The sequence below is a fragment of the Pararge aegeria genome, chromosome 4 (genome assembly GCF_905163445.1).
Source record: "Pararge aegeria chromosome 4, ilParAegt1.1, whole genome shotgun sequence".
Classification (NCBI taxonomy): domain Eukaryota; kingdom Metazoa; phylum Arthropoda; class Insecta; order Lepidoptera; family Nymphalidae; genus Pararge; species Pararge aegeria.
Window position 1 is genome coordinate 9,231,955 of NC_053183.1, and position 27,390 is coordinate 9,259,344.

At 35.2% G+C, this 27,390-nt stretch overlaps 1 protein-coding gene across 1 annotated transcript in view; it reads left to right on the plus strand.

Moving 5' to 3' along the window:
• The window catches only part of LOC120623410 (putative GPI-anchored protein pfl2), a 95,848-nt gene extending 70,024 nt beyond the window's left edge, over positions 1 to 25,824 (plus strand). Inside the window, exons 3-10 of the mRNA XM_039889430.1 lie at positions 17,759 to 20,642; positions 20,733 to 20,971; positions 21,667 to 21,743; positions 21,835 to 22,207; positions 22,888 to 23,018; positions 23,164 to 23,313; positions 23,758 to 23,909; positions 24,392 to 25,824. Of these exons, the coding sequence (XP_039745364.1) occupies positions 17,759 to 20,642; positions 20,733 to 20,971; positions 21,667 to 21,743; positions 21,835 to 22,207; positions 22,888 to 23,018; positions 23,164 to 23,313; positions 23,758 to 23,909; positions 24,392 to 24,512 (4,127 nt within the window). The 3' untranslated portion in view covers positions 24,513 to 25,824. The remainder of the gene's footprint in view (positions 1 to 17,758; positions 20,643 to 20,732; positions 20,972 to 21,666; positions 21,744 to 21,834; positions 22,208 to 22,887; positions 23,019 to 23,163; positions 23,314 to 23,757; positions 23,910 to 24,391) is intronic.
• The last annotated feature ends 1,566 nt before the right edge of the window (positions 25,825 to 27,390 follow it).

Genomic DNA, 27,390 nt, shown 5'->3' on the forward strand with positions numbered 1-27,390 from the left:
GAGTGGAGGCGACTTAAGGCGCTTGATGCTAAACGCGATGAGCTAAAGGCCCGACAACCAGCGGCCTTATCATATAACTACATTGCCGGTGTGTTGACGTGTAGCGAATGCAGCCGCACGTTTAGCACAAAATCAGGTTATGCGAGTCATCTAAGGGCTCACCAGCGGCGCTCTCAGCCGGAATCTGAAACAGTCGCTGTGACCGAATACGGTTAGGATTGATTGATTGATTGATGATTGATTGATGGGAGTTTAAAGTTGTATAGCGTTTGGAGTTTGGAGGCTATTTGCTGAATCTCTCTCTCCTACTAGAGAAAAGTCTTGTGCCTAACAGTAGGTTATGAATACGCTGAGAATAGGTCTGATGGATGTACAAAATTATACTTTTTATTTAGTTTACCAAGCCGTTCCCGATCTGTTTTATTCGCTTGCGCTATGTAAGACCAGACATACAGAAATGCTTTGTTCTACAAAAGTACTGGTCTGTCGTCATCAATATCATAATGTCAACCAATAGACCACTGCTGGACATAGGTTAGGGAAGTGTAAAGAGTTACAAACACCACGGTATTGTGTTGCTGGGGCCAGCGGCTCCGGCTTGCGTTTACCGATGCGAGATCACCATTCCAGCCCCTTGGGACCCCAACATCCATCAGTTCTCCGAGTTATGCGTTGCGAGTATTGCCACTATAGGTTCGAAACTCTTTAAGCTACGTCGGTAACTCTAGTTCTTCTACGGATCTGCTTATTTCTGTTACGTAAAGATACACTCCAAGCATAACTCTTTTCATCGCCCGCTGAGTGACCCTTCTTAGCCTTACAGTAAGCGAACTCGTTTCAGAGCTCTTGGTCTTCCGACACAGATATTTTGGTAAATACTGGTCTGTAGTAGATTTAAATAAAATACATATATCTCTCTCTCCTATGGTCGTTCCTTCAACACTGAAGATCGTGGTCCTGGTGAGATCTCAACTTCGCGTTGGTAAACTGTCTCCATCGACTTCCGTTGGAGGCCATTTTTGCGATTTGATAGAAGCGGTCTAAATTTGATTTTTTTAGCTGGTCTGCCCATCTTGTTGGGGACCGGCCTCTAGGTCTTTTGCCTTCGGTGTTGCCCGTAACTATAATTTTTTCCAGGCTATCATTCCCCCGCCGCATTATGTGCCCGAAATAAGAAAGCAAACGTTGGTAACATATAGACGAAAGTCGAACACTAACTCCTAGCTGCGCCAGGATAGACACATTTGTGCGCTTGGCTGTCCAGGGTATTCTCAACATGCGCCTTCAACACCACATCTCGAACGCGTCTATCCTTTGCCTTTCTCTTGCTTTGATGGTCCACGTTTCAATTCCGTAGGGGAAAATCAAGGCACGGACCAAGCGGCTCTTAGTGTTGAATGTTATGCCTCGATTTTTCCATATACTGCCAAGCCGTATCATAGCACTTTTCGCCATTGCTATGAGTCTCTTTATCTCCGGCACACAACTACCATTGTTGCATATTTGGGAGCCTAGATATATGTAATCCTCCAAGATGTCTACGGATGGTATATTGGTGGTGTCGAGTAGATTTCCGGAGCGGTCAACTATCATTAACTTGGTCTTGCTCTTATTGATGCACAGACCAAGCTCCAAACTCTCCACTTCAAGTCTTTGCAAGAGCTCTTTCATATCCTTCATTGAGGTGGTAACGAGAACTGTATCATCAGCGTATCTAAGGTTACATATTCGCTTCCCACCTAGTGGAAAACCCCCTTTCCACTTTTCCAGTGCTTTACGGATGATATATTCACCGTACACGTTAAATAGCATTGGAGAAAGAATGCAGCCCTGTCGTACGCCTTTTTTTGTAGAGAATACATCCCAACATTCAATTTCAATTCTCACAAAAGAACGGTTGTTGCAGTAGAGATTTCGAATAAGAATATGTGTCTAGACTGAATATTAAAAATAAACCACAAAAAATAAATCTTACAAGTTATTTTTAAGCATAAAATTCTTACCAAAACGAGTAAGTTTATTATGAGACAATCTTCATGAACCTTACAGTGTGTGATTTGGTCACATAGTTTAGAAGGTAATGTAATATTAATATTACGGGACGTCCGGAGGAGTCCACAAGTAAAGTATCCGCGTCGCCGATGTAATAACATTACGTTACGCCTTAGTTAAGGCGGATGAAACCGCGAAGAACAACTAGTCATATAAACTTTTGTTCTATGATTTTTCTGAGGTTAAATAAATTTATGTCAATAAACATCAAGAAAGAGGCTTTTATTTTAATAAATAACAAGAAATGCCCATAGCTTAAGATCGTTATAACTCCCTGGAGCGATTAAACAAACTAATCGCGTAACTTGTTAGTAACAACTATTGTCCAGACCACTGCGTTACGGAGATGAACAATTCCATTTTCGAGAAAACTAACTTTTCACTTGCACCACTGAGATTAATCGGAAGTTTTCATGAACTATTAAATCTAGAATTACATTTCATCTTTGTTTGAAATAATTGTTTCAGGAAATCTGTAAATTGTAATAAAATATATACACATATACTATTTATTTATTTTATGCTTCTATACAATCATATTATTTTATTCATTTAATTTACTTTTTCTTCATTTTATGTAGTTAATAAATGTCAGCTTTTTATGGTAACATAAAATATTACACACACATCTTTAAAATTGTTTTGATGGCCTGAATGAAATTTTATACATATGCTACACTGGATATACATTTTCTTGTTGGTGTAGTTATAAGCTAGTTTAACACTATTTATTTGACTTAACATTTAGCTTACAGTAGCTGAACATTTTATCTTCATGCTGTATAAGCAAGTTTAAATGGTTTAAATGGTAAAATAAATAAATTTATGTTTATATATTTTTAGGAACCAGAGGTAAAATTTTAATAAAAAAAAACAAATCATGACTACACACACATATATGTTTAGTAGAAGCAAGAGTTTACACGGAACTAATAAAACAGATAACTTATTTAAAGAAATTCAATTTATAAATCTAATTTACAACAAAAACAAAATGAGCAGGTTGACTTTCCAAACGGACAGGGGTCCCCCTTAAACTAGTTGACGGTACCCGAAGATTCTCTCGAATGAAGCGCGCACCGCCTTTTATAGTCTCTAACACCACCACTACGCGTTGTCCCCTCCACGATGACGTGTTGTGACGATTTCTCCAACACGGCCTCTCCTGACTGGAGGACGTCCTCGTGCTCCGTTGTCTCATGCTGCTGGATGCCCGCAGAGCAGTAGGGCACGGGCTCCGCAGTACGTTCACGAGGCACATTGTTGCTCCTGGCAGCTTGCTCAGGCGTGGACTCCATATTGTCATCATCGTCTGCACCTGAGAACATAAAGCATATCGGATTGGGACCTCCGTGATTACCAAGGACACATCGACCCGTGATCGATCCATGGTCCATCACAAACAAATACCAGAGAGGAAGCACGACGTTAGCTATCTCGTATAGCAAGGAACATAGGCTCGACGTTAGCTTATTTCCTACATCAGCTCACCTACATGTCATAGGCACGACGTTAGCTTAACATGAGGCTCTCACGAATGGTAGAGGCGCGACGTTAGCATACCACTTCCGAATAAACCACATAGCATATGCACGACGTTAGCGTACTATGCGGTCTTCATCATAGTGTAACAGAGGCACGACGTTAGCTTGTACACACAAATAACACAAGCTCCCCCTCGAAGAAGGCAGCACACGTGTCAGGAGTCCATTCCCCTCGCCATGGCACCATAAATTCTGCCGTAGCCCGGGTCGCCTTTCCACACGAGCCTGCCAGCATTTGCAGCTCGACGCGACCGGAAGCGCCTTGACCACACAGTAAGTCGTATGGTATGTGCCCGCGCATGCCAGAGTCGGGCTTGCCAGTCGCTTGTGCCTGCTTGATCAAAAAAAAAACAAATGAAGGCACAAAAAGTCTTCTCCTACTGCAGTGTACTTATAACAGAGAGGGTCCCTCTTTCGAACGTAATGACTGGAGTCTAGTCTCATATCTGCTAGTTTGAAGTAATTTCTGGGACTCTTCATCAGCAGGCTGTGCTATTTGTGACCAGTTCTGTTGTTTGCGTGCTTCACATACAACAATCGGATTGCGGCTCAAATAGTCAGCATTCGACATGGAGGTGCCCTTGCGGTATTCTAAGGTGAAATTAAAATCCTGCAAATATATCCACCATCTGGCTACACGCGGCAGTAGGTCTTTCTTTCGTTGCGTGGCTTTTAGTGCATTACAGTCTGTAACGACAGTAAAGTGAACGCCAACCAGATAGTGTCGGAAAATTTGCAAGGCCTTAACGACAGCCAAGGTCTCGAGCTCATAGGAATGGTACCTTGGCTCAGCACCTTGAGTCCGTTTACTGAAGTATGTGACTCCTCGCTTATACACCTTTTTATGAACCTGAAGAAGTACTGCACCATAACCAATGAAACTAGCATCCTTATGGACTTCGCTAGGCAAAACAAGATCGTAAATGGCTAAGACAGGCTCGCTTGTTAGTTGCGAGATAATATCTTGCCGTGCTTCTTCTTATTCACTACCCCTTACGAAAGGAACGCCTTTGTTTGTAAGTCCAGTAATAGGTGCAGTCTTAGTAGCAAATTCCGCTATATATCGACTGAAGTAACTAGCTAACCCTAAATATTGGCGAACCTGCAAGATGGTCTTTGGGATGGGAGCCTAAACTAAGGCTTGGACTTTTTGTTCGCTCGGCTGCACCTGACCATGACTGATAGTCAGTCCCAAATATTCTATTTTAGTACACAAAAAAAGAGCATTTCTTTAGGTTAATAGAAAAACCAGAATCTGTCAGTGTATCAGAGTTAGTACTCATGACATCTGTATAAAATACTTGCAATACCCGGTATCCTAGGGCACAATGGTTTAAACTTTTTCTTAAAATTGCTCCAACTACGGTCATTGGTGACCCACTCATTGAGCCAAGTCCTAGCATCCCCTTTAAGACAGTTGCCGATGCGAGAAAGACACTCGTTATCGTCCCAATAGTTTGTACTCTTAGCACGTTCAACTTCCTCGCACCAGATGTCTATATCGTGGATGCTTGGATCGAAATTGGATATGTAATAAGATTGGTTGGATCTCACCGTCGTATTGATTGAACCTATCGCCTCGATGATACGATCGGTTCCGCTGGCATCGCGGTCCGTCATTGCGCTCACAGGACGCCCTGGCGAAGACGGCATAGCAGACTCTCGACCCTCCACCACAGACCTCCGTTGCTCAGCTACAGTCGCGGTCACAGGTCGCAGCCGTGGTGGCGACAGCGCAGGCAAACAGTCAGCGTTCGGTCCATGGAGTCGCGGCGGTGAGGAGCGGCGTTGCCCTTCTAATGCAATTAAACGATTTTGAAGTTGTTGCATTTGTTCGATTAACTCTTTATTAGGGGAATTATGCAGTTTTGAAGTAAGTCTAGAATGCTACCTTCGACGCCTACGGCCAGAATCATGGTGCGGTACCATGCCCGGAAAGCGAGGCGCGGTATCTAGAGAGACTTCTCCTTTCATGACCTTGATTTGACATTTTCTTTACTGTAGGTAACAGTAAATTACGAAATATAAGCAAGAACTAGGCCCAATACAAATAAACTTTTATGCGGGTAGGTAGGCTATTATAGCAAAATAGCGAGATAGGCCAAAAGTAACGCTAAATTTGAATTCACAAATCTATTTGAAAATCACGCACAATTATATTGAAAATAGCTGTAGGTAGTTAGCAAATAAATAAAAAAAGGAAGTACTCACCAGGGTTTCAGCTACGTATACTTTACCATCTAATAACTTAGACAGCACACTACTTACGTAATAAGGGACATTTAAACTTCAATTTTCAAACGCAACGAAAAAAAGTAATTTGAATAGTCAAACTGCCGCAGGTATTTCAGGAAAGCAAAGCAAATTAGGTCACGTGATATTTTCAAATCCCACAACTGATTTTAGGAACCAGAGGTAAAATTTTAATAAAAAAAAACAAATCATGACTACACACACATATATGTTTAGTAGAAGCAAGAGTTTACACGGAACTAATAAAACAGATAACTTATTTAAAGAAATTCAATTTATAAATCTAATTTACAACAAAAACAAAATGAGCAGGTTGACTTTCCAAACGGACAGGGGTCCCCCTTAAACTAGTTGACGGTACCCGAAGATTCTCTCGAATGAAGCGCGCACCGCCTTTTATAGTCTCTAACACCACCACTACGCGTTGTCCCCTCCACGATGACGTGTTGTGACGATTTCTCCAACAATATATAATATTCCGGTCAGTTATAAAGACAGAATAGCTTAAAGCTTCATTCTATACAAAATAGCTTTTAGCTATTCTGTTTTTAAATGAACAACATACAATTATTAAGTGATCAAAGCGCTGTAAAGGAGCCCGTTGAATAATATTTGGGTAATGTTAGAAACTTTGTATTTAAAGAAACGTGAGATAAAATCCTTACTAACGTAATAAATGTGAAAGTGTGTTCGTTTGTATGTTTCTTTGTTCGTCCTAACTACCAACCAATCAAGTTAATTTTTACCATTGACATAGTTGAAAGAACGAATTGTAACAAAGTCTATTTTTTATCCCAGAAAACATTCGGGATTTATAAAAAGTCGATAAACGAAGACGAAGATCGCGGGCAGCCGCTAGTTATTGAATAGTATAGTGTAAACAACAAATAGGCAGACGATAAAAAATCAATCTAATGCAAAATCTTCACATCACATAATGAAATGAGTATAGCCATCGTTACTAGCTAAATTTGGAAAAGGAAACACAAGTGAATTTCGTTTTGAAGATTTTGTACTTATAACCATTAACCACACGAATACAAGTTATATATTCTACAACGAAACTCGCATTAAACAAGAGAAATTTACTAATTATATGTTTACCTACAAGCGATAATAAGAACGAAATTGTGTACACAAAATCTTTCTTAAACACAAAATAAGTTACATAAAAACAAAAAAAAAAGAACGACGCACCAAAATTACGGGAGCTTTTGGTCACAAAGTATTAGCGGTGTAAAAATGGTCGTTACAACTCAGCTCCGTAGCAATACAAGCGATAAAACAAACTAATCAAAACGCGGAACTTTTACTAAGAGCTATTGTCCTGTCCACCGAGCTTTGCGGGACTGAAGAATTACAGTTTCTGAAAAGAAAACTTTTAATTCAAAAACATTGAGATCAGTTGGATTATTTTTGAGAATTTGGCAACTCAAACCGGGCGTGAAACTTGTAAAGCTTCAATTTTGTATTTTCCTTTAAAGTAATTATTGACGGACCAAGTATGTGGACGGTCATGTAAGGAACACCGTCTTACTAAGTGCCGCCCTGTGTAAATCAACTTGAGGCATAGTGTCAATGGTTGTAGTTACACCGGCAACCAAGCCCTTAAAACCGGAACGCAGCATGGCAACATGCTTCTTTGCGACAGAAATAAGCAAGCGGTAGTACTTTCACGGACAAGCTCTGTCACAAAAACCTCTACTACTACTAAATGTTATATATAATGTTATATAATGAGAAATGCTAATAATATCCGTATATTATTACCATTTCTCATTACCGGTCGCCATATTTTTTTACTTGCTCGATTTATAATATCCTTCCGATACTTACCTATGACTAATAATGTTTCAACTATAATAACATAGAAGTAACTAGCGCAATAAATCTAATGGAATAATCGTTTTACCAGCTCTTCAATATGCTCGAGTTCCCATTATGCGGACGAACAAAGGAGATTAACTCCCTTTACGATGCTCTAAGAAGATTGTGATAAATCCGATAGGTGAAACTTTTGCAGCATACATCGTTAATAGTTAAGCGGGTATTACTTTACTTTACTTTACTGAGATAATATGTTGGCAAATAATGTTAAATAATTATCTATGGTAAATAATTTCGCAGGCGCAGTGGGCAGCGACCCAGTTTTCTGAGTCCAAGGCCGTGGGTTCGATTCCCACAACTGGAAAATGTTTGTGTGATGAGCAATACGTGTTTTTCAGTTTCTGGGTGTTTATATGTATTTTCTAAGTATTTAATTCATAAAAATATTTCATCAGTCATCTTAGTACCCATAACACAAGCTGTGCTTACTTTGGGGCTAGGTGGCGATGTGTGTATTGTCGTAGTATATAGTATATTCGTAGTATATTTAATTTAATTTTATTTGCGGATATAACGGCCGATTTGCGTAGCGGGAAGCAGCCCAGCTTTCTGAGTCCAAAGCTGTGGGTTTGATTCCCACAACTGGAAAAAAAATTGTGAACGATGAACATGATTGTTGATTTTTTTTTTACGTAACATGTTTTTCAGTGCCTGGGCGTTTATCTATATAATATAAATACATATAAATACGTATATTATAAGTATTTATATGTATTTTGTTCATAAAAATATTTCATTGGTTACTTAGTACCGATAACACAAGCTACGCTTACTTTGGGGCTAGATGGCGATGTACGAGTTTGGTTTTTTGTACGGAATAGGCTCCGAAAGTCTTTACCGATTTTTACCATTTCATTCATTTCATTCATTTCATTCATTTCATTCATTTCATTTCATTTCATTCAAATTTCATTACACAACTTAAAAATATCTGTGGTACTACACATAAATTGAATGCTATTTACAGAATACGTATTCTAGTTTATTATCTCCTAATTTAACGGTTACTATTCGTTGTTAGTCGTGAAACCTAATTACACTAAATAATTATCAGACAAAAACTTATAAACGCGTACATCATCATATTAAAATAGTAAAAGGTAAGTTAGCACACATACCCATTATTTATTTCCATAGATTAAGAGAGATTGGGGTTTATTGTGCAATATTTCATACGCCTACATAACCTAAACCGGCATTCTGCAAACCTACGAAATTCAAAGTCCTCTAAATGGCTTTCAAAAAACCCTTTAAATCCCTTTCTACACGTCACGCACAGGCCTCCGAACACGCTGGCCTAATTGCCTTCGATTTACGACGTACTACACCCCAATATTAATTACCCTTAATTTTTTGTGTAAACTCCCCTTATGAAAGTTAAGAAAACATGGGTTTAATTTTATTTTTGAAGCCCCAATTAGAAAATTAAATTAACATTTTGTGTATTCATTGCAAAAATCTCACAGACTCTGAAACAAAACGAATGAAAAGAATAAACTAAGATAGACACTTTAAATAAACGTTTATTACTCGCTGATAAGAGAAATAAACAAACAACAAAGAAACTCACCCACAACTCCGCATTAGAGCAGCATGGGGTGCTATGCTCTAAAACGTTCTCTCCTATAAGAGAAGAAGTCATTGGGACGTGAATAGGGTGATGACAAAGAAACGAAGCTCCAGTGCAACTTAAAAGGTCAAAAAGGATAGCATATCATTTGCATATTCTAAAAAAGCTTTTCATTTCGTTTAAAACTGCATTGTTTTATAAACTCCCGAAGATAATATCACTGCCCAACGCTATCTCCGAAGTTAGCAAAGCAAAAACTCACAAATGAATACGTATGGAATAACTGTATATAAATAATGCAAGAAAAATAAAAACATTTTGTCCAACTATGATTTGTTATCTGAAATCATCAAATTTCATTATCATCAGTAAGTACCTCCACGTACTGTCACTGCTAGCCTTAGATCTCCTCTCTCTTAAGTAGAAGGAGTTTTAACGCAAAGATAGCCCACCACGCTGCTCTGATGCCGATTTGTGGACTTTAACGATTATGACATTTTAGTGATAATAGGTATAGCCGGGACCGACGGCTTAGCGTGGTCTCCAGAGCACGAAATTGAATACCGCCAATTCCCTAACGCCAAGCTGGTACCGAGCTTATTTAACCGGGATAGATTCCGTGATGGACCTCGTGATCCGTAAACATATACAAGTTACAGTTTCAACTAAAGTCCGGAACCCTCCGGAACTCGAACTTGACCGTCAATTGTGTCAGCAGATAGATTGCGTATAAACAAATCAAAACCAGGGGCACCACTCAAGATCACGTCCTTCAATGTGCCACCATTTGTCCATCAAGCTAGGCGTAGGTTCATGTGGCTGTAATTTAATCGGCAACCAAGCCTTTTTTTTTTTGACCAGAACACAGCAATACTGCTTGGCGCCAGAAATAAGTAAGGCGGTACTTCCCCGGACCAAGTCTGTCGCAAAAAGCTCTACTATTACCTCGCCAAAATTCTAATTCGCAAATTCTTAATTCTTTTATTTTAAGTAGCCTACTTTATAAGCACTTTTGAAACGTCAAGCTTGTCTGTTTGTAGTGACTCTACTCTACGGAAAGCATATTCTACGTAGAAGAGCCGCCAGAAACTCAGTAGTTGCCCTTTTCCAACATCAACAATTACAATCCTATCTTGAGGGAGTTGAGAACGTAGCTGCTGCTTCAAATCCACCTTGTCATTTAGAAATTCATCAAATGTATAGTAGCCTCGCTGTACGCTGTATTAAATGGGTTTTCACACATTGTTTAAATGCATTCATATTTTAACGTCAACAATTTTTCGGTATATTGCGTATATACCAAAAAATTGTTTACCTTGCGTATAAAACACTAACAGAGACATAAGTAAGAATTTTTGGTACATAGTTCAATTTCAACAGAGAACTGCGTAGTTTAAAATTGTTTAAAACAAACAGTAATGTGAAACAATGGACTATGAGTTTTTGACGTGTTCGCACGATGTAAAATATAAATACGCAGAAAAATCGGGATTTCATGTAACTTCCTTGTTTTACCCGCAACCTTCATGTACAAATACGGAATTGGATAAAGTTTGAAAACATTCACCTCCAAAATGTATTACGTTGAAAAATGGACAATAACAACGGAACGAGCATAAGAGCCGTCACATTTGATTGTGATAAGTTGCTCAATTTCATCTCCTCTTATAACAAGGAATATGATTATGTATCTCAGTAAATGTTCCAACTCTGAAATAAACAGTAAAGGAAGATGAAAATGCTAGTAGGGAGTTTAATAATTACAGAGTTCGCCCTATCGAATAATTTATTTATAAAGTTTCCAAGATACTGTCAGCGGGTGAGATGTTAACTGGTGACGGTCTTATACTTATAAGAAGTTTGACTTTACCAAGATCTAAGATTAAAATTCCACGTACATCGTCCACTCTAGGTAAAAATTAAACATGTCAATTATAGTAAACGTAAACGTAATTTTATTGTATTTGTTATGTTTCTTCTAATTTGTACACCAACCACTATTCTTTGTATCTATTGTTCTCCTTCTTAATGGTTGCCTGGAAAAGATCATTATCAGTGATAAGGCCGCCATTACACCCTAGTTTAGTTTATTAGATGTTTATGTTTTGGAGTGTAATAAAGAATTTTAATTCTGTTTTTCATAAATCTCTGAAGTAGTAGAGTTTAAATAGATATGGTTAAAAATAGTGCCATCCTTCTGAAAGTGATATATACTGAAAAGGACAGTAGGCTCTACCACCAATTCATTTTGTTTTAGTTAAGGTGCTGAATACTGCTAAATTAGGTTGAAAGAACTAAAATAATCAATAAACGATGTAGTTCTTTACAAGGAAAAAAATATGACTATATTTCTGACTAAGTCGTTCTAGGCTTTACACAATTCAGTAAAATTTTATGTAAAAGGAAGAGATCTAATGAAACGAATTAAGTAATTACTATTAAGGTTTTGAGTAAGTATATTATAACAGAAATCGCTGCAAAATATGATAAAACAGAACTCGTGTCGCCAATTATAGTGCTTGAATATTGTAAATCTTTTTTAATCTGTTAATGCACCGAATATTACCTCCGTGCGCAAATAAAACCTTTTTTGCAATAAACTCGCGCGTTTCATTCACTGGAGTTATTGGCCTCGAAAGAGCAGTTACTTTTCATATGTACCTACTGATATTTCACTCTCTTTTTGCGGTGTTTCTCTATATCATTGATAGGGGCACAGGGAAATGATAGGCCAATGTGTGTGCAAACGAATACAGACGCGTAAAAGAATATCATTCTATTTTGGTACATTGGCAATGTTCTCACTTCCGAAGAACAAAATATATAATCCTTTTTATTCATGCTTTCCACCAACACTTTAGTTATGGTAATCATAAAAAGTTCTCGTGTCACAGTGTTTGTAACAAAATTCCACCGAAACTGATTTTTATGAAATTTTGTGAGTATGTTCAGTAGGTCTGAGATGGGCGTCAATAATACCTAGTAACACCTAAGGGGGGTCTAAAGATATTTTTGCAAACCGCCTATAGCCAATACTTTTATTTTGGCTAAGATGCACTTTTTCTGTACCTACCACCTGCCAAAATTTAATGATGATTAGTTGGCATAGCAAAAAAAGTATTCGGAATGCCCATTTTAATGATGTACCTATGTGATAGTATCTGATACTTAATATTAAAGTTGAAACATAGGTATTTTTCTTAAATATATCTCATTTTAATCGTAATCTGAAGTTTAAACCATTTGTACCATAAGTGTCAGCTGTTAACATAGGTAATCCCTATCCCTACAAATATTATAAATGTCAATGTAAGTTTGTTTGTTACGCTTTCACGCAAAAACTACTCAACCGATCCTCATGAAACTTTGTACACATATTCTTGTAAGTGTTAGAAGTAATATAGGATACTTTTTATCCTTACATTAAGCCCGGTTCCTTAGGGAGAGGGAATGAAAGTGTTTGACGATTTTACACCATAACTCCGACAAATTAAAAACGATTTAAATAATTATTTTTGTGCTATAGAAGTTGTAATATGTGTTTAATTTTGCCCAAACTGTGTAGATCTGATGAATGTGGTTGGAGATGGAGGACAGAACTCCTCAGCGGACAGCAGCAAACCCCTCATTTAAGGCTTAGCGATACTGAATACTTTAATTTTTTTTTTTAGAACTACAACTAACTAAATTGAATGCCTCATCAAAAAGCAAAATCAAACGCAGACGAAGTCGCGGGCAACAGCTGGTACACTATATATGGTAACTGTAATAGTTCAATGGGATCGTCCCTTTTCCTTCTTTTATATTGTCAAAACCGTCATATACGAGTATATAACATCTTTATCGTTTGACTATGATTTTTTTTTTTTTTTTTTTAACATAAAGAAAACCAAACCACCTATTTTCGGGACAACACAATAAATATTCATAATATGTAAATTGCTTTATTATTTCCACATTCCCACAATATAATTTTGCCAGTTATCTGGTTTGTTCAAGTGAGTCAATGTGGCGTGCCCGTCATACTTATTGTCAAGGACAAACGGCTGAAAATGCAATGTTATTAAATTTATTAAATTGTTGCCTTCTCGGTAATATGCTAGGTTTAACCGGCGCGCAATTTTATTGGGTCGTCTGCATGTAGGTATCATCCTCGAAGGAAATTACGGCAATATGTATTACGTGTTATTTCCGTAAAGATAGGCGAAATTTTGCTACCATCCATTTAAGGCATTCTCGGTATTTTCCAGGTATTCTACTGGATGAGTAGCGCGTTTGTTTAATCGAGTAGATCACACGACAATCGTCGGTATTTTGTGACATAATTTAGGTCATTTCAAAAAAGTTCATAGATATCTTAAAGGCAATAAGCGATGACTTATTTAATGTCTTGCATTAAATCAATCTTATGATTTAACACCTCTTTTTAGTCAGCAGATCAAGTTCAGAAAGTATAACAAAGAAAGTATTTTTTCTACTTGTTTTGGTATACGGATTTCAAGATCAGAAAAACATAGCTCGATATAAGATTAGATAATGTGGCCAGGCTTATGAAATTCTCTTCACTCAATCGCAGTTGACTTTCTCTAATCTATTTGTATTGCTTGATATACGGTAAGGTCTCTTTTGTGTTCAGCGACTCTGTGTGATTTGCTTGATGTCTCCAGCAACATTGAGCTCTCTGTTGCTATTCTAGTACCTTTAGCGGCAAAATATCTTAGTCTACCAAACACTACTATGATTATGATACTATTTCGGCTCCATAACTAAATAAGTTACTCTGTTATACGACTCTTTTTTTAAATCTTGAATCTCCGAGCCTAGCTCTCCTTTTTTCCCGCCAAGTAGTTTTGTCCTATCTTCGTTTATCGAGGTCATGAATTAACGACCTAGATTAAAAACAGTCACAACATTAAGGTTCAATTTTACTCAGTAAGTATAGAATATTCTAAAATGACTGCATAAACGATATCTGTTCGGATCGTTACTCTCAAGAGGACATACGAACGTAAGCCTTTTGAAAGTTGCATTTACACTTCACGTTTTACATTTTTTTAACGTTATTTCATGTGAAAAGTTTCATATTATTTTATGCTAGCTTTTGTATGAAGCTTTGAATGCGTGCGTTAAAATGGTTTTTCGTATTGCGATTGCTTTAAAAGTTTTTAGAAAATCCAAGATACCTACCGATGAAAAGAAATCACGATTGTAATTTGGCATAAAAAAGAAGGAATATAACCGAATATAACCCTGTGGAATAATTAAGATATAAAAAAATATAATTATATTTCCGGTTAATTTTAAGCCACCGGAAAATAAAATACACGGATTTAATACGAAGGTGCTACTCGTACTGAATCCTGGGCGCTTTCTTATATTTAAATAATATATATTTAATAAATATATATATTTCGTAAATATTAGTAGTAGTAAAGTACCGATGATAAAATTTCGGTAGGTACTTAAATCCGCCCTTAAGATTTTCGTATGATGTAAACCGGTTCTTAGCTTCCCTTTTTATCGATTAACTTTAATATCTAAGAACCCTCTCGTGCCCTTACTGCTCGTTAATTAATTCCGAATATAATACGCAAGAAAGTAATTTTCTTTAGGATTATCTTTCTAAAAGACATGAAGAGACCACAGGAATTTTCACATAAATTAAATACTCTTAGAGGGTTGGGATATGTAAAGAATGGGTTGATCCTTCTTTTTTGGTACTGTAATAACATACTTCCTTACATTTCAATATTATAATCCTAATATACTGAATAAGAAAAAGTTACTGGCCATGTGCTGTTTTTCCGTTTGGTGCAGAAAACATTGTGCAGATTTAGGGACAGTGTCATTACCAATATCTTCTTTTTCCGGATCTTTTTTGTCAACTCGATATCATTGTTTTTTTTTATCATTAGATTAAGTTTTATATGATCCAGATAGCTATAATTGTAAGTTAAATAACTTTGTAAACTTAGTTGAAGATACTCATTACGTTATTTTTTCGCATAGTTCACTATTATCTACCGCGCGTTAAAATTTGCAGGATTTGTGGTCATGGCTCTATACAATCGCAACAATGGCACTAACCTCAATATTCCTATAGTATGAGCAGGTATACCTAAGTGCATATAAATTATCTGTTGTGTTGTAATTTATCGGTGACCCATTAAAGCTTAATAATTGCTGCAGCAGCACCTGTGGTCCCGTTGTTGATAGCCAAAGTTAGGAGCAAAACTTTAGGAGGCCATTAAAGAGCCAAACTACATACGTTCTAAAGCACACCTTAAATATTATAACGCACAACCAAGGGAACAAAAGCTTACGTGAACTAACAGTACAATGGTGTTTAATAGTACGTATAGCTTGTGACTAGAACGTTCGATAAGCATCTCTTTGTTTTTAGTATGTGTTGTACAGGGTGAGAGACAAATACAGAAATCGTTGTTATCCTTTTAAAACATGATACCGAAGGTATCATGTTTAGGATATTATCTACCTTTACTTAAGTTTAAACAATGTATTTAAAAATCGTGGTTACTACACGGTTGATAAATTTATTAACGATAACGCCTTTGGAGCAGTCCGCTCCGCTCTCATCTCTCACAAGATAGAAAAATTCTAAAGATTGTCAAAACAACGTTCCTTGACGACTCTTCGTGGTAAAGGGGTAATTTGTTAGGAAAAAAAAGTGAAGTTCTAACATCATTATATGGCAGATTCTTACGAAATCATTATATTGTAGTAAATAAACGACTGCCCAAACGAGGAGTATATGTTTGCAGGTATGCAGGTTTGTAGGTAAGTTTTAAGATCACTATTACTTCTGTATGCCTCAACGGATTTGTATGAGGTATCTTTAAATCCTTAGCTCATGATTTAAAAAAGGAAAAGGCATATGGCAACTGTATAGGTGCCATTTTCAAATATGAAAATCCATAGTGTTCGACAATCGTGTTTCCTTTTTTCTATTACATACTTGTATTTACAACAAATAATTTAATATCAGAAAAAATAAAAACAATAAAACGTAGTGTTAAATAAACAGACAAACTTATATCTTAAAATCTTTTAGCAGAGGACTACTCACTTTTGATAGTGCAGGTTTTTTTTTTTAAATTGAAATTAAATATTCAAGCGACTCCTATGTGAGCACGTAATCTAATAAAATGGTAGTCTAATCACAGTTCTACGATGTTATTTACGTAACAGTGTATATGATTTGCCTAAATATGTATAAAAAAATATTTGGCCAACTTTGGTTGAGTATGAAACTGGATTAAGGTTGTTAACAAAGAGAAATTCATACTGAGCTAACTCGTGAAATCCATTATGTATTGTTCTGTTTGCTTACAATTTGGTGCAGCTTTGTAGTGTTAAGTGAGTTTGTAGCCCGAATAAAGTAATTAACATTGCTTTTGATGATAAATATTTAGTCAGTTGTCACACTAATACTTTATCTGCCAATCTTTCGCTTTTCTATTACGTGAACTTTATCACTAACCATAATACTAAATGTAATTCTGGAGTCAGGAAATTAGGAAATTGTTCTTATTTTTTGGTTTAGTTAAATACTGATAACTTCTATTATAGAATAGAAAAAAGACAACTTTATTGCAACAAAATACAGAAGGAATACCGCAAAGAAAACAGTAATAGTCCTTAGAGCTAGGTTGCTAAGGCCTTATCATTAAAAGTTATATTTTAAAGGCAACCCGAGCGTGCGAAGCCGACGGTGGAATGTGGATGGTGCATAAAGTAAAAAAATAAAATAAACTTACATAAGCATACATACTAATTCAATATAATTCATATTGTGAACAGTATACATAGCGAGTTACAAAGTCCATTTGTTACTTACTTTGGTATCAATCACTTTTGTTATTTACTTCAGTTCCACCGTCATTTCAACCGATGCACGTCTACTGATTAACATCTCGGGTATTTTATAGGGAGTTCCAAATTAGTCAAATGTCGCCTGTCTTTCTCTTACATAACATAAAGCTCCCATTCCAATGCTATAATTTCCGCTGTGTCGGTGTTAGATCGATATGATACACGAAAGTTATTAGTATGGGATTTTGCGCGCTCTTAATATTACTTGTTTTCGTGTGGCAAAAAACGAATACCTCAAAGTAAAATGAACCGAATTATAGGTAATTCTTTTAAAGTAGTTTTTATATTTATTTATTAGGCTGTTTTTACATTAAGTTTATTTTAATTCCGACTAAGTTTAAGTTCCGACTCGAAAACCGCTGGGATTGCAAGCGTGCAAATCTCATTCACGCAATTTCTCACAAAGAAAATGTTCTCATCTATGGATTAATTTTTTGTTCAATGTAGCTGGAACAGTTATTTGCTCTAGCATTACAAAGATCCACATAAATCAACAAATAATAAATTTAAATATATTAAATATTTAATTTAATGAATGCATTTTTTCTTATTGTTTCAGACGAAAACGGCTTTTATTACACACCAGAAAGAAATTTTGCTCAAGTTCAACCGCCTATATTTCCTAATAGCCGGCCTACATCTTTCTTCGAGCACGGAGATAATTACAGAGCAGCTCCCACTGCCCAGCAGCCGCTTTATAATGATGGGCGTGTGAGATTCCCTAGTCCTAACTACAACCAGAATCCTTCCCCATTCCAACTACCCACAGGAAGAAGTCAAGCTGGTTCTCAGTATTATATTAATCAACCCGAATTTACAACGTCACAGCGACAAAGATTTAGGCCTGCTGTACCTTATAATTTTCAAATACCTCATCCTGCTTCAACAAAAAGGCCCGATGTCTCTCAAATACACTCTGCTGCTTATCAAAATGACCCATCAAAACCAGAAACATTTTTGGGTCAAATTACCATAAACAACCCTGATATAGACTACCTACAAAACAGTGGATTTAAAAATATACCGTTTGATACCAACAGCCTCAAAAGTAATGGACAAAGTGGTCACATTGCACATGATGATGAATTTGATAATGATGACCAGGACATATTTGATCGACACAAAGTTACCACATATAATCCTACAAAACTTGCTGGTAAACAAAAAATAAATAATAAACCTACTAACTCAAGGTTTTCCCACTTTGATCCTCCATCAGCAAATGTTAAGAAAGTTCTTCAAAATGTGCCAGCTAGCAACTATAAGGTGAACAAAAATTTTCCCCCTTCGTTTAATATGCCTGACTTCAATAGAGGTTCTTCTACTGAATATAAACCACTTTTAGATTTAGAACCACTTCTTGAAGATGATATAAGTGACTTAAGTTCGTTTAGAGAATTAATGAAAAACAGTCAAGAGTCTTTTGATGTACAGGTAATCAAGTCTAATAATAGTGTAGATTCTGATGATAGTAAGCCGGATGCAAGTTCAATGAATACTGATAACATAGCCAACGATTCAGCACTTATGACACTATCTGTGGAAACGTCTACGCAATTAAAATCATCTACCTCAACAACAACTGAAAAATTAATTGAACACGCTGACGACATCCATGAAGAAAATCTGAATGGAGAAGGAGAAGAAGATGGAGAATATGTTGAATATTATGATGATGAAGACAAGACTGAAGTTAAACACACTACTACTGCTAAACCTGTTAATACTTTTGTGGAGCCAGTCACAGATATCTATGATGAATATGATGCTACTGAGGAACCCGAAGAAACAACTATATTACCAATCAAAGTAAATACTAACAACTCGTTTGAAGTTTTAGCAATGGATGCTAATAATACTTTGGTGAAAGACGATAACTTTAAACAGTTTATTGATACCGATGTAATAGATAGCCCTGAATTGGGAACAGATAACGATACGACTGCACCTAGTTTGACATTTACGTTTTCTAAAGAAGATCCTTCACTAGAAGTACCTTCAATACTCGGTGAAGAAGTAGTTTCTGTTGTAACTACTAAAAGTGTTGTAAATGGAACAATTTCTATACCCGACGTAACTTACCCACCAACGCCTAAGAGCGCTGTAACCTCTGCTTCAAGTAACGATACAAACGACCCTTCCCTAGTAACAACAGAAAGTTGGATTGTAGTAGCGTCTGTACAAACAAGTCGTAGCGTTTCTGGCGCCCGATTTTTACCATTCCCAACCGTAGAGCAAGAAGAGAAGAAACAAGTGTTGGCGGAAGAAGATGAAGAAAATGTAACTCTTAACCCAAAGCAAGATTCAAGTAGCGTTATTAATAGTTCATCTTCCACTGAAAATATAAATGATAAATTAGACAGCATTCAATCAGAGCTATCCAGTGCAGTATTGTCAGGAAACATAAATAAGGAAAATAAAAATATAGAATTAATAACTGAATCAACAACAGAATTAACCACTTCATCAACTAGCACGACAACTACAACGTCAACTACACCTTCAGCAGTAAACGTGTTTACTTTGAAAAGCACGCTATTTTCGGTGGCTACAGAAAGGTCTTCTCCAGATCCATTACCAGTTCAGATAAAGAAATTTACTCCACGAATAATGACTTCTACTACACCTAAACCAAAGAAAAAGTTAGTAACTGTAATGGATGATTTATCAGGTTTGCTACCACCGAACTACAAACCAAGGCAATCTTTCAAAGACAAACGCACTAGTACCACAACGACAACTACGACCACCACAACAACAACTACAGCACCAGCTCCAAAACCTCACACAGGGATAGGAATAATTAATATGACACAAGGACGATCCTCCGGGATAAGTTCCAAAAACAAAGTCATTATTTTGGACGACAAATCCTTACTCCCTAAAGAGTATAAGCCAAAGCAAAGAACGCAGGAAGACTTATTCAAGAAAGTTCAAAATGATGACCTAAGTAAATTATTACCACCTGGCTACAGACCTGATAATAACAATTCACATGATAATACGAAGCAAGACGTATTAAAAACCGTACAAAAGATCGATGTTTCAACCTTTTTACCAAAAGGATTTAAGTTAGATGCCCCTTCTACAACTACAACAGAAAAAAGTAAGATTATTCCGAAGTTGCCAATTAATATTGTGCCGGTAGCGGATATTACTGCGTTATTACCACCAGGATTCAATCTTAATTCTAGTGAAGTTGAAGAGATTCCATTAAGTAAAATCAAAATAAGTGACATATCTAGTTTCTTACCACCAGGGTTTAATCCAAGCACTCCAGAAGAAACAACAACATCAAGTACTACTACTGCTTCGTCTGGAAGCTTTAAAGTAGTTTTCCCATCAAGACCAGGGGGCAAAGCAAGCAGAAAAAGTACAACGCAAAAATCAAGTATTGGTCCACCTCCAGTAACCCCAAAGATTCAAAAAGGCTGGCCAACTAGGTAATTGCATATTTAGAGGGACAACATTTGAAAGCTATCCTCCTTAATAATACTCTATAAATGAAATTCTATTTGCATTTCTTATTACAGAGCTTCTACTGAATTCACCGGCTGGCCATCGCCATCTACGACTCCTTTCTCGATAGAACGACTTCTAGAACAACAACGTAACGCTACTTCTACTACTCCACTAACAGAAATAAGCACCGAACCAACGACTCGCCGATACATAACCACGACTACAACGACGCCAGCTCCTCCAGAACCTACAACTCCCGGAATATGTCGTCATGAATGTGATATAGCAGCAACTATCAAGATTGTTGCAGGTTATTACTATATAGTCTTCTACCTGTTGCCCTGTGACTTTCTCTTTATTTGTTTTTGTTTTTAAAGCATTTTTTTTAAGTTGTGAATGCGTGAAAAAACCGGGTGTAGTTTTTAAAAACCTTTTTTTCATTTAAGTTTTGTTTAGGTGTAGTCCTAATTTTTTTTTATACTCACGATAACATTAATTGTCGGATCGGAATTAATTAAAAATATTTTTTACTGCTATATAAATACCCTTGATTATAAAACTATTTATTTAAATAAACATTAATATTGCGATACTAATCTAAACCACTTTAGTTTCTCCCGGCGATCTAGCAAAGATTTAGAACACAGAAGCTGCTATTGCGACTTAACTATGATAGTTAGATATATTCCCTCGCGGACTTTTTTGTAGGTGTTAGTACTTTAATTATGCAGAACATAATACATAACACATAAATTTTATGGGAAAAATATTGCTATTTGGGACTACATTATTGCAATTTTCTTAAGCATCTCAATTTTATTTTTAATTAAAGCAACATTTTTGGCGAGGAAATAGTTTAAGTGATCCAGTGCTTTCGGAGCATATTGGGTACAAACAAACAGAAAATCTTTCCTCTTTATAATATTTGTATAAATATAGATATTTCTGAAAAAGTATGCTACAATGTTTAATTAAAGTAAACTAACTTAAAAATATTATTTACAGGAGTTAATTGGGTCCCAGAATTTTTAGATCATCATACTAAAGAATGGCAAAAGTTAGCAAGGGAGGTGAAACATGAGGTAAAAAAATTAGTATTAATTGAAGTTCACATTATTTTAATAAAATACTTGAATTTATACCAAATTAATTATTGTGTATAATACTCTACAGCTCAATTCCGTCTATTCAAAATCTGATCTACTAAGCAAATGGTTCAAAGGTGTTCGCATAGATGGATTCAGTCAAGGCTCTGTGCTCGTCGATTATTTCATAGAACTAAATAATGTGGAGGACAAACTTGATACATTACAACTTAAAAAAATCTTCCATAAAACTCTTAATGATGCAAAAGCTGGCTCTGTGATGGAGCAAGAAGAACAAGAAGAAACTGACAAATTTGATCCTGATGTAATGTTAGGTGACCAACCAGACGAAGAGAGAATGAAAAAGAGTAACGAAAAAATGACAAAAAATATTGACAAATCCGCAGGAAAACTAGAAATGGGAAAATTTGTGATGGATCCTGCATACACTGAATTTATTGGTAAACTAAATAATTGTTTGTCATATTAACAGAATACTGTATAATATATACTATAGGATTCCTGCAACTTCGTCCGTGTACAATTTTTGAGCACGCATTACTAATAAAGAAGAATCAAGCACATAATATTTTCTGAGTAACCGTCTCCAAAAGATACCTTCATACAAAAACCAAGTTTACTCAAGATTATTTCTGTATTTATACATTACAAACAGACACAAAAAATTAAAAGGCTTACTTTAATATTTTGTAGTTAAAAAACAGATAATTTATCATACGCACATTTCAATGTCTAGAACTTCGAAACTATAGAAATTCAGATATTTATGTTAGTTATAACGCAGAACTTTAAACCATCTTTCTAACTCCCATTGTATGCCTATGGCTTTTATAAACATACTTTCAGAATTCTAACTTCAAACGTAGTAGTTTCATACAACCTGCTTAACCTCCAGGCAACTCTATAAGGGTAGTATGAAAAGTATGTTTAAAATAGTTTAGTATAAGTTATTCCGAATACCCCAGACAAAAACATAATGTTAAAGCTATCGTTTATATATTCAAGAAGCTATTTCAAATCACAAATGAGATTCAATTTTACTATTTGTATAGATGTATTGTTTAATTTATTTGATTATAGATTCACTTAATTTAAAATTACCACTAAATTGTCATTTCAGTTTTGCCAAAGCACGAAGAGCCTACAATAACTGAACCTGAAGAAGAATCTCTATTACCGCAGTGGGGTATTGCGGTTATTGTCATAGCGCTGGCGTCACTACTATTCGTCGTAATTTTCGGTGTTACAGTGGTATGTAAATATTAGGTTTAAAAATATTACCACAGTATATTTTGAGCCTAAAACTAATGCTTCAAGCCTTATATAAGTAAAGAAAAAGAAGAGGCATATAAAAGTAAAGAAACGCAATTTACGAACGTTTCAACTTCTGTTTCAGCTTGTTAATCGCCAGAAAAGTACAAAGACAAAACAGCCTATTCCGTTGAGTGAGGACATGCTCCGAGAATTGGATAAGAGTCACATGGGCGGCTTCGATGATATGCATCAACTCAAAGAACGCGATCTACCATATTTACCTTCGGGAAAAGTAAGTTATTGCCTTATTCTATTAAATAACTGTAATCCGGACTGGAAAGTTTTATTTCCTTAGATGTTAATATGGATTGCATAACTTTGTAAGCAAAACTAATTGCAAATTATTTTCCTTACTGTTGCATAAAATTATATCAAAATACATGTCATCTACATTTCAATCCTATCAAAAACAGTAACATATTAAATCGATGTAGCAAAGTAACTTTGCTCTTGCTACAACATCCATAAAATGTTTATTGCTGATGATTTTTAGACATTCTCTGGATCTTTTATGGCTTGCGCATTGCCGGTTATAAAAATATTAATAACGTAACTATGAATTTATGGTTTGTAATAAAAAAATGAAACATAAAATTTATAACATAATGAGGGTGTTTTATTTAATTTCTATCATTTGCAAAATTATGCAAATTAAATTATTTTTTTCCTATTTTAGCGCATGTCAACAGCTTTCATAGAGCAGCTAGCGTATCCTAACCCAGGTGATTCATGGCGATCAGAATGGACTCCACAGCTCCAGAAATATATGTCACATTATACACCTGACTCTGGTCGAGGATCACAAATTTATGGCACAACAGGCAACGGGTACGCTAACAAATTAATTATATCATTCTTTAGGCTTTTTCTACTATTTTTTTTCTTAAAGGAAGTACTTTTAAAGTCTTTTCTTTACAAAATGATCGGACTGAAATCTGTTTTGTTTTTGCTCTATTATGTTGTCAATAATTATGAAAATTAAGCATAATTATATAAGCTTTTTTATATATAAGACTTAACAATTATTCATTGTAAAGTCAACATCTCCTGAAACGTGCATAGAGGGTACATTGACGAAGATCTCTTTGGTGTGGAGTATAAGGATTGAAAAAAATTATAAATTACACCATACAGATTCTCCTGCTTTTCGCGGAGGCTAGCAAATTAAGCTTAATTTTCATAATATATCATGGATTTCCTTAAAGTAACGCCTTCTTCTATCTAATATTGTCAATAATTGACAATTTTTTTACTATGGATATTAATGATATAAAAATGTATCCAATTTACAAAATATTTACTGTTCTTAGGTATGGAGGATCGCAGCTTTATGGACAAACAGGCGCAGGATCACAAGTGTATGGTTATACAGCGGAGCTCCCACGCTCCCATTACTCACGTCGCCGTTCTGACTATGACAGCAATTTCTAGGATTATCTCAACATAAAAATTTAAATTAACCCCTTGACAATATCATCTTTAAACCTCGAGTTTAGAAATAGTAATTAGGTTCAATCTTATCTTGTAGAAATTCATTAACAACGCTGGGCATAAAAACCATTTTAAAACGGAATTCCCTAATGCTGAAGGTCCAGTTTACATCGTTAACAGGTTGTGAAATAGGTATGCTTTCATTATTAAATAATTGGTCACCAAAATATGACGATTTTATAAGAATTACCTGACATTTTAGAGTTACAAATTAGGCGCTTTTAGTACGGCCTATTTCAAGAAATAACTAGTGCCAAAAAAAAAATCTGATTAGCTTTGGATATTGTACGAATAATATCTTAAAATAGGTTTAACAAATTAGATGGGCCTACAATTTTTATTGATAATAATATAAAAACAATGTTTATTATTACAAATTTATAGTAATTGTTTCAAAATTAAGTCCGTTATTAAGGTATTCTGCCAAAATAGAAACTTTGACTGAATGTGAGATGTAAATAGATAGATTAAGAGCTCACCGTTATATTAAGTCGGAATTAGGTGAGTCTATACAGAATTTCGTAGATATCGATGCATACCTAAATTTGTTCAGAACTCGTAAAAACGGCGATGTTAGCAAGAAAGTGCCAAATGTCCAATTGATAATATATAACAAACACTGAATGGCGAGTTTGTTGATAATGTAAATATAGGGAAAATCATTATAAATTTTCTTCAATATGGTGCAGTTTTAGTGTGACAATTAGAGAACATATGAACAACACATGAACTATATAATAAGGAACGTGAAAGTTTCTGAACGTAGATATATGAAATAAATTAAGAATTATGACACTGCATTGTCATATTGTACGCTAGATTGTGAGAAACCTAAGGAAGTAAATGAGAAAGACAGAAATCACTACTTTAATAATTCCCTTTAACCTATTGGCCTATCATTTACGATAGCAACTATTTCGCGATTACTTTGTTACTAGGTGGCTTACTGCCATTATCGTGCTACCTAGTAATTAATAAACGATATACATAAATCGTAAAGCTTTAATTTAATATTTACAAAATGGACTGCGTACGTACACCACTGAAACGAATGAATTAAGAGACTCCCACGTCAAAGTAACTGTAAAATACTTTTTAACATACAATCCTGTTCTGCTACATATAGGTATTTATAATGTAGGCGCTGGCATTAAAATGTGAATTTTAGTGAAGTGCTCATGAAGAATACCTTCTTCATGAGTAACATTAAGAAATATTATCAGGATTTATGAAGAACATTAAATTTTCATTCCCAAACTTTTACTGAAATAATTATAATGTTAATACAAAAATAAATGCAGTGTATAAAAATATATTGTATTTTCATTTACGCTGTCCACAAAAAAATTATAAAATATTTAATTACAGAAAGTTTTGTCTTATACGACAATTTCATTAATATTAGTATTGTCAATTTATTGTAAATATCGTAATAATTATTATTAAGTGTATTGTATAATTTAAAAAACTGTTCATGATTGTCATCAATGTTTTACGCCAACATTAATTATTGTAAATTCCTGATGTGTTGAAAATTATACCAACTATAGATATACTAGATTAATATTATATTATCGTATATTCATAGGAGTTCTTGTATATAAACATTTTTTGTACATTTAGATCTTTAATTTAATTATTATAACTATAGTTAGTTACAAATTAAACCTGTAAGATCCTGAATATAGACATATTATAACGAACCTGTTTAATGTATTTATTTTAACCCTTTATCAACGCTTAAGTTACGTACTCTTTCTTACACTTTTAATAAAAAGAACAAGACTAACTAACGAACTAAATGGAATAGAATACTACTTACTGAAAATTATTTTCTGATTAGATGTAAAACAATTTCAACAAACGTCGATTCAAACTGGGGAAATTTTTTTATCGTCTCAACAGTTCTAAGCGACATCCTTACGCTTAACTTCACTTCAATAGAAACGTCTACTTTCCCAGTTTTAGTTCCTCTACAATGTCTTCTAACGCCCCCACTGGTAGCTTTTAACTTTATGAATTCTTTTGTGGCATAACCGCGTCGCATTCGTGATTGTGATGTTATTTAAATAAGAATATATAAAATAGAAAATAAGATTTTTTTATTTATAAAACACCACGCCTTCTTCCTCCTTAGTATATTCTTATACTCGTAAGTTCGTTTGCTGGGTATAGGACTTTAACGAGAAATATATTTATAAGTTAGGCTCTCTAGGGTCTCCAATGTGTTTTATCTAGAACTTAGGTATGAATATTTCCTCACGACAATTTCCTTTGCCGTTGAAACAAATGATTTTTAATTGCTTATAATACACATAACTCCAGGGGATCACATTATGTTCTCTTCTAGAGAAAAGTTGTCGTCGAAACGTAAAATTTTCTCCAACAATAATATCACAACACGTTTCACATTAAGCTAATGTGTTTGGTAGCTTAGCTGTTAAACGTGACGTAGGTCACAGGACAGCTGACGTTTTGTGTCCATAAGAATTTTATTTTATTATTTAGATACATGTTAGCCACTGATTGGGCTTTCAAACGGTCCAGTGTTAATCCAGGTATATAAGTTTAAAATATTTCTGCCTAATTCCAATCCAATAGGCAGATGTGTCCTTTAAGAATGATTGAGAAACAAATATAACCAGTATAAGTCGGTATTGCAGTTATATAATAGCCAAATTAACGAGTCGGAAACATAATATGCTTTTCGACCATGCCTCTTTTACTTACACACACACAGATACAGATTTTTAAAAAGTTTACCACTTTAGCTTGTAAGAAAGCATGTATATTTTTGTTCTCATCATTTCATTTTTAG